The sequence below is a fragment of the Bison bison genome, unplaced genomic scaffold (genome assembly GCF_000754665.1).
Source record: "Bison bison bison isolate TAMUID 2011002044 unplaced genomic scaffold, Bison_UMD1.0 scf7180017864034, whole genome shotgun sequence".
In the NCBI taxonomy this organism is placed as follows: Eukaryota; Metazoa; Chordata; class Mammalia; order Artiodactyla; family Bovidae; genus Bison; species Bison bison.
The window spans coordinates 7,891,661-7,906,311 of NW_011494606.1; the positions used below are offsets into that span (position 1 = coordinate 7,891,661).

General features: G+C 41.4%; 1 protein-coding gene across 2 annotated transcripts in view; it reads left to right on the top strand.

Annotated features, from left to right (window-relative positions):
- SERINC5 (serine incorporator 5) overlaps nucleotides 1–5,739 on the top strand; it is a 109,097-nt gene extending 103,358 nt beyond the window's left edge. For both annotated transcript variants that reach the window (XM_010834584.1, XM_010834583.1), the window contains exon 12: nucleotides 1,244–5,739. In XM_010834584.1, the coding sequence (XP_010832886.1) occupies nucleotides 1,244–1,391 (148 nt within the window). In that variant the 3' untranslated portion in view covers nucleotides 1,392–5,739. The remainder of the gene's footprint in view (nucleotides 1–1,243) is intronic.
- The last annotated feature ends 8,912 nt before the right edge of the window (nucleotides 5,740–14,651 follow it).

Consider the following 14,651-nt stretch of genomic DNA (forward strand, 5'->3'; position numbering starts at 1 on the left):
TATTATTGGGCTTCCCTTGTGGCTCAGCTGGTAAAGAACCCACCTGCAATGTGGGAGACCTGGGTTTCATCCCTGGGTTGGGAAGATCCCCTGGAGAAGGGAAAGGCTACCCACTCCAGTATTCTGGCCTGAAGAATTTATTTAGACTCATTGTGCAACAAACAGATGAGTGGCCTCTCTGGGCCACGCTGCTGTGGGTGGCAGGGCCTGTATTCTAGTGCCGGAGGCAAACAGTGGTCCACATCAAATACAGTGTGTTGACACTGATGACTACTGGGGAGAAAAGTAAGGAAGAAGAACAAGGAGCAGGGCGGGGGTGGGGGTGGGGCAGAGGTTGCGAACAGACGATGGGGAAGGCTTCCCTGAGAAGATCTTCCCAGACAGCCTGAGGAAGAAGAGGGCATTGGAGCCTCTTGTGTTTCCCAGCGTGACAGGGAATTCCTGGAACATTTTGGCCTGGGAAGCTTAAAAAAGGTTGGAGGCAGAAAATAACAGGTATCAAGGATGTGTTAAAACTGGAGCCCTCTCTCGCTCCTGGTGGGTAAAAATTGTATAGGCACTTTGGAAAATAGTTCCTCAGAATGTTGAGTTGTTATATGATCCCGCAGCTGTACTCCTAATGATATACTCAAGAGGAGAAAAAAACACGTCCACGCGAAAGCTTATACACAAATGTTCATGGCAGCATCGTTCATAATAACTAAGTGGAAGCAACCAAATGCCCATCAGCTGACAAATGGATGAACAAAAGGTGCTATATCCACTCAATGGAATATTCCTCCACAACAGAAAGGAGTAAAGTACTGTTACATACTACGGCATGGAGACACCCCAAAAGAAATATGCTGAGAAAAGCCAGTCCCAAGAGGCCCCTTGATTCCATGCCCGGTGACATGTCCAGAACTGGCAAAGCCATACAGACAGACAGTGGTTAAGTCATGCCAGGGGCCGAGTGGAGGAGGAAAGGGGAGGGCAGCTAAAGGGTGCAGGGTTTCTTTCTAGGGTGATGAGAATGTTCTAGAATTGACTGTGGTGGTGGTTACACAAGTCTATGAATACAATAAATATCATGTGCTTTAAGTGGGTGTGCATTATATTAATATCTGAATTGAGTTGCTAGGGAAAAAAGAAAGGCTGGTGTGGGATGGCCGTGGAAGCAGGGAGAGACGCTTGGTGGGAAGAGACCTTCCCACCACCTGTTCTCTTCCTGCTCTGACCACAGCTGGGTCTCTTGTTTCTACAGCTATGAAAGTGCCAACATCGAGACCTTCTTCAGTGGGAGCTGGTCCATCTTTTGGGTCAAGATGGCTTCCTGCTGGATATGTGTTCTCCTGTACCTGGGTACGCTGATTGCCCCCCTCTGTCGACCCTCTCCGCAGTACTCCGTGTGAGGATCTGAGCAGTCTCCTTGGTTCTGCAGCAGAAAGTGATGCCCTTGAACAAATATCCCAGGAGTCAAGCAGTGACTGGTACTTTGTGACAAGCTGGCATTCCCCTGGCTGGCTTCACTGGGTCTGAAAAACCTTCAGAGGGGAAAAAAAAAATTACTTGATTCGCTTTTTGTAATTCTGAAGTTCAAAAAGAAGCTACCAGTTTGCCCCTAAAGAATTGAAAATTTCACCTAAGTTGATGCTGAGTGTTTATAGATTTAGTACGTGTTTCACCCCTAAATATTGGGATAGTGGTCAGGCTAGTATTTTCCTTCTGCATGTTTTTACCAGGACAGAGTTTGGGGAATGACATCTTTTCACAGGGATAAAAGCGTACTTTGTGTGGCCTATTACCTATCCCTGAAATAGACATGACAAAATCTGGAGCCCTTTGCCCCCAGTAGAAGGCAGACCCCTCAGAAGGCTCCACACCTCAGCCTGCAGAGCTCCTGGCTCACCGTCCTGGTATTTATTGGCTCCAAGAGGAAGCATCTGCTTTTCATTCCACCCCTGTGCCATCTTCTCCCACCCCCGACACGTTTCCCTTTGAAGTTGTGATGCTGGGAATCACAGACTTCACTCTGCCCTTGCCCTTCCCAGAGGTGCCCTCATCCCTTTGGGTTCAGCATCTTTCTTATAATGTGAAAAAGCACACTTTGCCATCACCACCCATGTGATTCCCCCCACCAGATTGTCACCACCTGATCTGAGTTACTGCCTTAGTAACTTGCTTTGTAACTCAGATCAGGCGGTGATGGAGCCGTTTGACCCTTACTCGTGGTAGTGTTCACGTGATGATAGAACAATGTTCGTGTTGTTGTCTTCGCTATAGTTCTTGTTTGTGGGTTGATAGTCATGATACTTTAGGACCTTATTGGGAAGTTGCTTCTCGACTGAAGCCTACTGCACCCCTCTTTCCATTACTGAAGTCAACCAGTTTCTCTTCCACGCGAGGCCTTTGAAATTGTAAAAGCAAAAGGGCTTTTGTTTTCCAGATCTGTAATGTGACCACACCATTAATGTCCCTTATGATTTTAGGGGTAGATTTGCTAAGGTGAGAATCAGAGGCAGCACCTCAAACAGGGCTGACCAGGTAAGGCCTCCAATTATACAAATTGTAGAAGTGACCAGATGATATACTTAGAAGAAAAGGTGGGTGGGATGGGGAGTTATTTAATTAAGCCATGAGCAAAAGCCACAGAAACTTCCAAAGTACATACTCCTAAGGTGACACTTAAGAGAGATTTGACTCTAGGCAGCTGTGTAAAAAGATCTCCATTTTCAGTGCTGATGCTCTCGTCCAGGGAGGAGTTTACACAGCGGAATGTCCACTGGAGACCCCAGTGGAGACACAGTGGGGACCCACCTCTTAGTATTTCATGCAGGATGGAAAGAATCCTCTCGGCACATTGGGTCCCCCATAAGCTGGGCTCCAGGGTGCCAAATGCTGACCTGGGAAATTAGTCCCGCTCTTCATTTCCACTCACTCCTTTGCCCTCCTCTCAAGAAAATGAGGGAGTTGGGTGGACGCAAGAGGCATACAGTGGATGAATTCCTCCAGAAACTTGCCTTAGTTATAGTGTTGGAGATTCACTTTTTAAAGGCACTCCTTGTGTGTGTGAGAGAGCCTTGTTTTGTACACTCGATCAAGTTCTTTTCTTTTTTTCCCCCAGATCAGGAGTCTTCAAACTTGGTCCAGAGATCTTCTGTAGGCACAGAATGAGTGGTTGCCGTGTGTGGCCCACAGGGAAGCCCGTAGGGGTGGGAGCTCTGTGGTCAGACAGGTGGTGGCAGTAGGTGGGGTGTGTCACAGCAGACCCCACAGGGACCACTGCAGTGGCTGGTTCAGTGACAGGCTCTGGGTAAGCGAGACTGGCTTTACAAAGATCACGAGGACGGGCAGGTCAAGAGCTGGGGTGCTGTCGGTAGCTGGTTTTGTTGTGTTTTCTTCCTGCTAGGGTCTAGCATCCAACTCTGACTTTCGAGCTGGCCCTTCCCGTGCAGAAAATAGCTCAGGGAGACACAGAGGAAAGGACATCGCCAGTAGCCAGGCTTCCTTCCTGAGCCCCTCTCCCTCGCAGCCAACCCACATTCTCCAGCTGCTTAAGACTTGGTTGATGCCTGATAATGTTCCTTTCTGAAGGTCGGTCTGATACAAGAAGAGTTACAGTCATTCTGATTTTTATTCTCAACTGAACATTTAAGCAGTTTTATCCAAATGATCCAGAGAGATGTGGACGATCTCTGAGGACTAAGGGTATATAAATAAGATGTTGACTTTAATGATTATTAATTGTAGTAAACAGTACTCAGGTGATAAGTCAACATTCATGGGTTTAAAGAGTCTACGTTTTTGTGCTATTATGTTTTAAGAAACTGGAAACACAGTGCCAATTGCTTTGAGTTGCTGTTAAGGATGATGTTCATTTGATAAATTCACTGATAATCTTTTCAAAATAATAGACTTTGCTTCCTACAACTTTTTATACATGATTTAAAAAGTGCATTCTCAGAAGCTGCGGGTCAGATTCCTTTAGCAATGAGAGTTGAAGATTTTTTAAAACTATGTGTAAGATTCCTCGGTGCTGTTCATCCGATGTGGAAATTTTTTCACTTCTCATTTTCACGAGTAAATACACATAAATAGAGGAAGGGATTCTTCTGGGAGTGTTGCTGTTTATGTCTAGATGTGTCACCTGACTGGAGACCAGAGACTTTCTCACCAAAGGCTTTCAGAAACCCTACTTGGTCCTCACTGGGTTGATTTTTTTTTTTTTTTTTTAATGCTGGTTAGTTGGTTTCGTTTTTGTCCTCACAATTTCTTGGGAAATGGCTTGAAAGAATTGTTTGCCAGAAGTCCTTGGAGCTCCTTCGTAGCGTAGGTGGGCTGTGTGCATGTGGGCCGATGGAGGTTGGGGTCCCGGGGGCTTTGGGATTCTGGTGGCCAGCGAGGGCGCTCCCACACCCCTTTGTTTATTTCCAGTTGCTCAGAGATGCCTTCACTATGGTTGACCTCTGTGCACTGCTATTCCCCCTACATTGTCTCCTTCTGCCTTTTTAAGATTATTTGCTTATTTATAATAATTTTGGCCAGAAGTTTACTACCATTGGTGCTTCCTGTTACCCTGCAAAGGGAATTCCAGAGCCTGTATGCATTTACACTGCCTAGGTCTTTTTCTCCTTTGATTGCCTTTCTAAAGAGCATCTCATTTTGGTGTACATTCATGTCCTACCCCTCTTGAAAATGAAAGGCGGTTTTAGATATAACTAAGAAGGATGTGATCTCGGGCCAGGATCCCACATGTCCAGAGAGCACCCTGGGCTCTCCTTCATTGAGGACGGCGCCGATACCACTGGGTTCATGCCGTTCTCTGTAGGGTCTTCTCCTTGATTTACTAAATCCCTCTGACTTCGTTCTTAACTGTGTTTCCTGCTGTCCTTAATATATTTGTAAAGCCTCAGACATTTTAATCCAGTTTTGTATTTTAGGCAGAGATGTGCTCTCTAATATACTTGTTTAGCAGGATACAGATCTTTTGAATTAATGCTAACCATTCTAAAGATTTCTCTCTCTCTTTTTTTTCCCTTCCTCAGTAAATCATTTACAGAAGTGTTCATTTTGAGAGGATGAAGTATTTGGCTTTTACCAAAGAGGTGTTCTTTTTTTAAAAGCAAAATCCTTTCAGCAAAAACTTAACTTGGGGAATTGTAGATTAAGAATGCATTTGTCCACATCCGCTTCTGTAGGTGTTAACCATGTTTATGTGAGTAAAATGTTAGAAAGAACTCTTTAAGGTAATCCTTTGTGGTGAAGGATCCTGGGAAATTCTCTCAGGTAAAGAAAGCTTGCAGCAGATGGGTAATATATGTCTTGAGAGCTATTTATAAGAAATTTAAGGATTGTTTTGTTTTCCTTTATTAAAGATTTAAGGTTATTTTACTTTGAAAAAAACTACAGAAATTTTATAGTCATAACTTTGTTACTTTTTTAAAAAAAAACTTGTCTGAAATAATTAGATGTAGCCAAATTATGTGGTTATGTTTTGCTGTTAGAATTTGAAAATGTAGTATGTGTGGTAATCTACTGTTTGAAATTTATAATGGTCTTAGATATGTTTGAGTTTTGGTAACTTTTAAAACTAGGTATTTTTTTTGTTTTAAGTCACAAAGACACCTATGGATTTATAATTGGGGTTTTTTTGAATGCTAATTTTTCTATGAAGCAGCCGAAGTTGACCAGTCTTTTCCTAGGTGGAAAACTCAAAACTTGTTAACTCTGTACTTTAATAAAATTAAAAAATGAAAACCATGTTTTTTTTTCTTCTTCTTTCTGTTGAATATATTTATAAATAAAGTCTGCCAGGTACCATTTTCCAAAGATGTCTTCAAATGTTAATTCAATCTCAAGTTTCATAGAGTCTGTTCTGCTTCTAGAAGATACAAACAGGAAAACCCAAGTTTTTTGCCTTCTTCCTTGCTGAAAGCCTCTACAACCTGCTTTCTTCTTCTTTTTTTTTTTTTTATTTACTTTGCTGTGAAGGGTCTTTGCTGTGGTGCTCAGAATCTTTAGTCATGGCATGCAACTCTTAGTTGTTGGACCAAGGATCAAAGCTGGGCCTCCTGCACTGGAGCATGCTGTTTGACAATACTCATATTTGGCAGAAGCCTTCTTATATAACTAACTGAGATTAGGAGACTCTAATTAAGAGTCTTAGAAATCTTCCGTTTAGCCAGAGGATTTGGCACTTCCTTAAATCTTTGAAATCTTAATAAGAGGCTTTATCTTGACGTTGAGGCTACATTTTTACTTGTGGCATCTTAGAAATGATAAGTAGTTAATAAAACAGTGTGGTTGGAAAGATACTTCATTGAGTGTGTTTCAGTGTGTTGTTAAATGAAAAAAAAATTGTTCAGTGTGATCCAAATCCTGCATGTATGAACTCTTTAAAAAAAAAAAAAATTCTGGAACTTGTTAAAACAGTAAGACTTAGGAATTTCCTGGTGGTCTAGTGGTTAGGACTCAGCGTGTTCACTGTGTGGGAGGGGTTGGGGAGGTGGGGGGACTTGGGCAGTGAGGGCGGAGAAATCAACTCAATACAAGGATAAGTGGGGACTGATAGCCAACAAGCAGAGGCATGAGGTGGTTGGATAGTATCACCAACTCATTAGACATGAGTTTGAGCAAGCTCCAGGAGACAGTGAAGGACAGGGAAGCCTGGCATGCTGCAGTCCATGGGGTTTCAAAGAGTTGGACATGACTGAGTGACTGAACAACAAGAAAAGCAGAGGGAGGGGATCCAGTAGATGGAAAATTACAAGAGGAGATCTCAGGTAGAGAGATTCTTTCTCAAGGTAGACAGGCCAAGTGTAAGCAGACAGGGTAGGGGACCCCAGAGAAAGAACCAGGCATAACTTTAGTAAAGGAAGCCGTTTTAGGCCTGAGCTATTTTGTGATCTAAGCCTGGCCACAGTGCCTGCCCTTGCAGAGGAATAGGTCTCAGTAGTTAATGATATTAAAGGAACAAAAGAAGGTAAGAACTAGTAACTACCAGGACAAGGAGATAACCTAACTTCATCAGAGACAATATGTCAGTTGTAAAGATTCCCAGTTCTGTTTCAAAAGTCAAGATTAATCCAAAGCATGTTCTTGAGTTGTTTTGCAGAATTCAACTCCACAGGAGTCCTCAACCATCAGATTAACTGGAACCTAAGAGATGATGGGCTTCCCAGGTGGCACAGTGGTAAAGAATCTGCCTGCCAATGCAGGAGACACTGAAGAAGCATGTTTGCTCCCTGGGATGAGAAGATCCCCTGGAGTAGGAAATGGCCACCCACTCCAATATTCTTTGTCTGGAAAAGTCCATGGACAGAGGAGCCTTGTGGGCTGCAGTCCATGGGATCTCAAAGAGTTGGACGTGACTGAAAACAAGATATACGCAAGGGATGATGATGATTTTTTCTGATCCTCATGACTCCTATCAACTACAGCCTGGACTCTGTCAATTGTTGCCCCAATTCTATGCCATATTCTCCTCTGCTCACATGCTTTCGTGAATACCCATGTTCCCTTAGCTTAAAACTTACCAAGTTTTTTTGTTCAGGGAGACGCTACTTTGGGAAAGATCCCCAGTGTCCTTACTTGCTGCAAGTGATAATAAATCCTTCCTTCTCTCAGTCTTTGGCTTGTTTGTATCTTTTGGCTGTGAAACCCACCAAGAGGCAAACCCAGTTCCTTGGTAATGAAAAGACTTTACACCAAAGATGGGGGGAATGAAGAACTTCAGATATCAAGGGTGGGGAGTCTTGCTAAGCCAAGGTTGTGCTGCCCTGGCAAGGACAGAATGGATGTGGAAGGCTAAGGTTGAGGTCTGGTCAAGAAGAGAGCTCAGAGGAGCCTGGTTTGGTCAAGGAGATGGACTTGGTCAGAACACACACGTTGTGCTCGCATGCTTGGAGAAAATGCACCCAAAGCGTACACCTGTTGTTTCGTCCCCACCCTCTGTTTCCTTCATATTTTGGGAACTGTTCACGTAGTTGTAGCAGGAGCAGCTATTTTCTTTCCATATAATTGTCATAGCTACAGTTAGTTGATTCAGGATTGGACTTTTCATTTAAGTTGGGTGATCAGCCTCTCTGGAAGTTTGGACTTGAAGTGAGTTGGGAAGCTTAAACGATGTTGTTAGTGTCTGGTTTAGGTATTATGAACACAGGGAGAGAAAGCCAATTTGTGAAGATCTGGGATTAAAATGGATGTGCAGAGGGGCAGGTATGAAAGAGGGAAGGGGTGGGGCAGAGAGAATGGGCTTCCGGGTTTTCAGGGTGTTCTTAATGTTCCCCACTCGAATCCCATTCTGGAGCCTCTGTTTGAAATAGCAACGATAGCAATTGTTCATTGAGCATTTGATGTATGCCTTGTAAAATTCTCATAATGATCCTGTGGAAATTACTGTTCTAACTTTCATTTTAAATTTTGGGTGGGGAAAGGCAAACTTTTCTTAAAATCCTTCCTGTGGTTATTTTTTTTTTTTTACAGAGGTGGCCAAATCTTACCTCTTCCCACTCATCTTTCCCATCTCCTTTTCTTTACCATTTTCCATCCCTCAAGGTTTTCCCTTTTAGGTCAGTTTTTGCTTTTAATACACAGAATTTCCTCCTGGTTTCTGTGTTTGCATAGGTATTATATCAGTAAGAAATTGCCTCTGAGTTATAACAGAGTGAACTTCAGTGTCTTAAACACATGGGATTTTGGTTCAGCATCCCCAGGATGTCAGGCCAAAGGTTGCTGTGAATTTCTGGCTCTTTTGTGAACTCCAGGGGTTACTTTGCAGATTTATCTTATTTATACTCCAAGCAGAAGACCAAGGAAGAGCTCAGGGCTCCATGAAGAGAAAAGCACATTGCATATTTCAACACAGGAAGCATAAGGTCTGAAATATCTTGTTATTGCCAGAAAACAGGAAGAATTTTAAAGACCCTCTGATGACAAGCTAAATTATGTCCAGTAATAACTATTACCTAGAAATAAGTCTTGTAATCATTATTGTATGTTTATGTCTATTTTTCTGCCTTTTAAAGGGAGAAAGTGAGTGAAAAGACTCGAGTTAGAATTATAATATTAATAAAAATTCAAAAGATACAGGTAATTAAGTTTAAAGTCAATGTTCAAATGCTTAAATCACTAAGTTTATAAGGTTAAACTTTTTAGGTTTCCTGTGTTTTAAATATTTAGAAAGTTTTGTCTATGCTAATGTGAGTCATTATTGTTGAGTTTTTGAAAGATTTGAGAAAATCAAATGTATTAAAATTAAATTGTACTTTGAAATTTCTAAGACTTTTTAAAAAAATATGATGAACATTTTATCACATTTATCACTTTTTTAAGCCAAAGTATTTCTCACATTTATAAACCAAATGTATTTATCACACTGATAGGCCAAAGAGAAGTTAATCAAAAACAAACATAAAATTAATCAATTTGCAAATAAAATGATATGAGTTTAAAAGGTTTTAAATTATTTTAAAATATATATATAATTTAATATATGAAATAGAAGTTGAAACATTTCAGTACATAAAATCTGTCTTCAAACATAAGAAAAATTTAGATTCTTTGGGTGTGTCAGTCAGTATAGGCTAAGATGTGCTGTGGTAACAAGCAAGTCTAAAAATCTCAGTGTTTACAATGACTAAAGTTCAGTTCTCACTCACAATGCATTTCAGTTATCAGCTGTCTGCAGCTCTGCTCCAAGTTCTCTTCGTTCTGAGATCCAGACTGATACAGCAGCCCCTATTTGGGACACTGCCGATGAAGGTGGCTGAATTCGCCACTCCAAAACGTGCTACTTTGGAAAAAGGCAATTGAGAATATATAAGCAAAGTTCTTTGCCCTTCCCTATTTGTCTGAAAGCAGAACATAAATTTAGAAAAGCATCCCTCTTCCCCCCTCCACCAGAAAGGACAAGCATTAATCCCTGAGATGACTTCGGACCCTTATCCATGGAGAAGACATTGACTTAAATCTGCATAATAAACCTTTCTCTAATTTTCCATGCTTTTTCCTGGTCACCTCTTCATCCTTGGCTTGCCCCATACCTTTTCTTTGCCTTTAGCTAAAGATGGTATTTAAATCTGAGTTCTAAGCTACTTTGAGAGTTACTAATTTTTCCTGTATATTTCCCATGAATATATGATGTATAAAATAAAGGGTAGCAAAACATCCCATCCCAAAATATGCCACTTGGATGTATCAATTATTTTGAGCTATAGCAAGTAAGGAGCAATGCAGGGAGAGGCTTTCTCTGAATGCCCCTGGCCTGCTTATAGACAGATCCTCCAAAAGGGACTCAACAGTCATAGACCCTGTTGACTAAAAAGATGCATGATGTGAGAGTTTTGAGTTAAGTGTTATTTGGGGCAAAATGAGGATTTCCGCCCAGGAAACAATACCTCAGATAGCTCTGAGAAACTGCTCCAGAGAAGTAGTGGGGCAAGTGAAGTGAAGTCAAAGTCGCTCAGTCGTGTCCAACTCTTTGCGACCCCATGGACTATAGAGTCCATGGAATTCTCCAGGCCAGAATACTGAAGTGGGTAGCCTTTCCCTTCTCCAGGGGATCTTCCCAGTGCAGGGACTGAACTCAGGTCTCCCGCATCACCAGCTGAGCCACAAGGGAAGCCCAGCCCCTATGTAGTTAAGAAGCATATCTGTGAAAAACTTTCAAGGTCAATATATGTGATTTTGGTGAATGGGGAATTCACACAATCATGAACTTATCTTACAGAAGATTTTCTGCTAGTCACAAGAGCTGATGTCACTATGAAGGGATTTAGTGCTTTTCTAGATTTGAGGATTGGGATCTTGAAATCAGTTCCTGCAAATATCTAACTAAAGTCTTCTTCCACCAGTTTTCCTGCAGCACAAAGCACCTCACCCTGAACTCCCTCGGGGAGTGTTGAAGGTCAGCACCTGCAGCAGCTCAGGGCTCAATCTCCAAACAGGCAGATGGAGATGCCCTTGGCAGGTTTGTAGTTGACAATCCCTTCCCCGGGGAATGTCATCAATCAAAGACTAGAAGTTGCCCCCACACCCAGATTTCAACATAAGCCCCCATCTGTTCTTCTAAGGGTCCGTTTATTTATCTTTCTTAAAAATCATTTACTCTTCCCTAAGATGCCTATGTCCCCTTTCTCCTTTCCCTATTAAGATGGTATGTACGGGAATTGTAAGCCACTTTGGGGAGCCAGTTTTCCCTGAGTATCTTTCATGTATATGTGAGGTATGCATGTTAATAAATGTGTCTATTTTTCTTTTGTTAATGTGTTATATTACAGAGGTCTCAGCTTAGAAGAATGGAGGGAGAATTTTTTTTTCTTCTCATATACATTGGGTTCAAGAAACAACACTGGCAGAATCATAAAGTGATTCCCAGAGCTGCTTCCTCAAGGTGGTATACATCACATCTGTTATCACTGCATTGATCAAAGCACATCCTATGGCCACTCTTGAGGTCAACGGTGGGGGGAAGTATAATCTTCCCACAAGGAGAGCTGTCTCAAATCACATAGTCAAGGCTGGTGCAATGAGGCAGGCAAGTGTTACCCTCCCCCAGAGTGGGGAAGCTGATATTTTGAACAATAATATAATCTAATATAATGGGGAATAAGATTTTTAAAAATTCTTACAATGTACTTTTTTCCCTTGTTATACATGAGTTCAGTGTGTCTTAACTTACAGAAATGATCATTCCTAGGTATTGGAATTAGGGTGATTTTTAATTTTCTCCTTTGAAAACTTCTACAGTGAATATGTTTCGAGATTAAAATTTCAATTTAGAAATTCTTATTAAAAATTACTTTCAAATGTAAACAAAAAAAGAAAAACTTAAGACAAACATTTATTTCATAACCAGATTAAAATTTATAAATTTTATTTGAACAAAAAAGGCAGTTATCCACATAACTAATCTGATATTTTTAATACAGGAGGGATGATATGTCCAAAACTTTTAATATCTCACAACATAGAAGGAAAAAATAAGTTGTATAGCTTGTGTTTTAGGTATCTCTCTATCCAACCTGTCAGCTTAGAGTGTGGTTATGAAATGGAATGTGTTTGTTAAATAAATACCTCAGTACATGATGAATGTTGGTTAGTTGGCTGGGGAAAGCATAGTCTCATGATGACTTAGAGGCATTTTGTATTACAAGATACATTCTTTTGTGGTTATCTGGCTGATGTCATGGAATTCTGACTTTTGCCACCAGGGAAGATGATATTTCTCCTTGGCAGGAAACTTAAAATACTTAGTACAGTTTGGATCTCATTGCATGTTATCACAGTGAAACTTTCGTGCTTAATTGGCTCTCCTTTGCATCTGATTTTACAGTTGGTGCTAGTCTTACTGATGAACTAGCTTTTTGTAATCCAAGTTGGATTTCTGCCTAATTGGTTGTTTCTGTCCCAACTCTACATGGTGGTTGAGACAAAATCAGATTTTCAGTTCTCCCCTCTACCCCACCACTTTGGTTATTCAGTATATTTAAATGAATTTTCATAATGATAATCCTAAAATGTCCTTCTCTTCTCCTTTGTCTCTTGGAGACAAGAAAGCTCGCAAGATCACATTGATAGGTGACTGACTCATAAGCTCCTCCTTGCTCAGATATAATCTCTGAACTGAGCAAGCTTTAGATGAAGCTTGCAAGAAGGCTCATGATTCAGCCTGTGATCCCGCCAATAAATGGTGATAGAATCAATCTCTTTCGGTCTTTCTTCCATTTTTTCAAGTAATAACTTTACATCTCTATATCTTCCTCCCACCATTCAACCCACAGCATGGCCTTTTTTTGATCCATGTGATAACATCTCTTGAATCAATTTGCTCTTCTCTATCTCCAGGCCTTTTTAGTTCACCTTAGAACCCCAAGATTAGTAAAAGGAACTTGCCCAACTGGCTCTCTCAATTTTCAGATATGCCCGATTCTTTACTAGCGTCGGTGACCTTTCAAGAATGTAAATCTAGTAATCTAGGTCCACTCCTGTGTAAGGAGCCCTAGGCTTCATCATATATTTATGGCTCTCAAGTCCCAGAGACCTGGCCTCTGCCCCCTCTCTCGTCTACCTCCCAGTGCTCTCACCGTAATACTTCTCGTGTCAACTTTGCAATACTATTCAATCCTTTGGTATCCCTAAATGTCCCTCCTGGATCATGAATTTGATTCTGCCGGGAGCATTCCTCCGTCCTTCAATTCTACCAGCCTCCCTAAATGTCAAGCTTCCTTTCAGATACCTGTTCTTTCAGGACACACTTCTTAAAACAGCTCCCCCCTCAGCCCCACCCCTGTTCAGATTTGGGTTATAGAATGAACATAATACTTTTCACGGTAAAAAGGAGTAGAGCTTGATAGTGGAGGGTTATGTTCTGATCGGAAGCCGCTGCCATGAAGAAACTTGTTTGCAGGCTAACAGGCTAACTAGATGCAGGCATCTCTGTGGTTGGTATGGGTGGAGATTTAGCTTTCTTTACTGAGTCCTAAATTGGAAGTGGGGGCAAAAATTATGGAAGCTATCAGTTATTAATCAAATTCTGGCCATTTTGAGTCAATCACTACAAAGGTTGTTGTTTGGATTCCTGGGTTGGTTGCTTCATGTTGTGGGTCAGAGTTCTTTTATTTTGTGTGTTTTTGGTTGTCGTTTTTTGTTTTTTTTTTAACTGTACTGCACAGCCTGTAGGATTTTAGTTGCCTGATCTGGGAGGGATTGAATCCAGGACCCCAACAGTGAGAGTGCCAAGTCCTAACTGCACTGCCAGGAAATTCCCCAGCATTCTATTTCCATATATATAAGCTGGCCATTGTCCATTTATTTCAGTATCTCATGATGATACTTGTATGTATCTACCTCCTTTACTTTAAAAAAAAATAGTAAAATAAAATAGTAAAAGAAACTTCTTGAATTCATCTTGGTCAAGGGCATAATGTGTGTGGAAACATGTTCTGCTTTTGGAAGGCGTTTTAGCATAAGAGACACAGAAATAAGTATATGCATCAGGCTGGGGTTCCAGGAGATGTGATCAGAAGAAGCCACCTTCCTGGAGAACAGTGGGAAATGCCAGATCCTCCACGTTCATCAGGCTTGGAAATCTGCTGGGAGGTTAAAGTCAGCACAGTGGCTTTGGAATCACTTTGCCAAACTTTGTTTTCTTTGACAGCAGTACCACATCTAAGGCTTGGATTTGAGGGCTGGTGAAATGGGAAGTGGATCGTCTGCTCACATAGCTGCAATTAATACCCAGACTGTTCTGGGATACCCTCAGATTCCAAGTGCCATAGGGCTCCCTCATATACAGTGGAGACACAGAACGATGTCTCCACTAAAAGAATGCTTGGGTATCACCTAACCTGCTTTCTACCACCTCCTCGTAGAATTCTTTAAAAAAAAAAAAAAACTAGGTGAGGAAACAGATTTAGAAAATATATTGGTTTTCTGTGGCAGCTATAACGAATTATCACAAACTTAGTGGTTTAAACAACACAACTGAATTTGTTCACAGTTCTGGAGGTCAGAAGTCTGGGTGGGCTTGATGAGGTTTTTTTCTCAGGGTATCACAGGGCCAGAAAGTAAGCATTGGCTAGCTGGAGCTTGTCTCTGCAACCTCTGGGAAGAATCTGCTTCCAAAGTCTTTCAAGTTATTGGCAGAAGTCAGTTTTGTGCGGCTGTAGGTC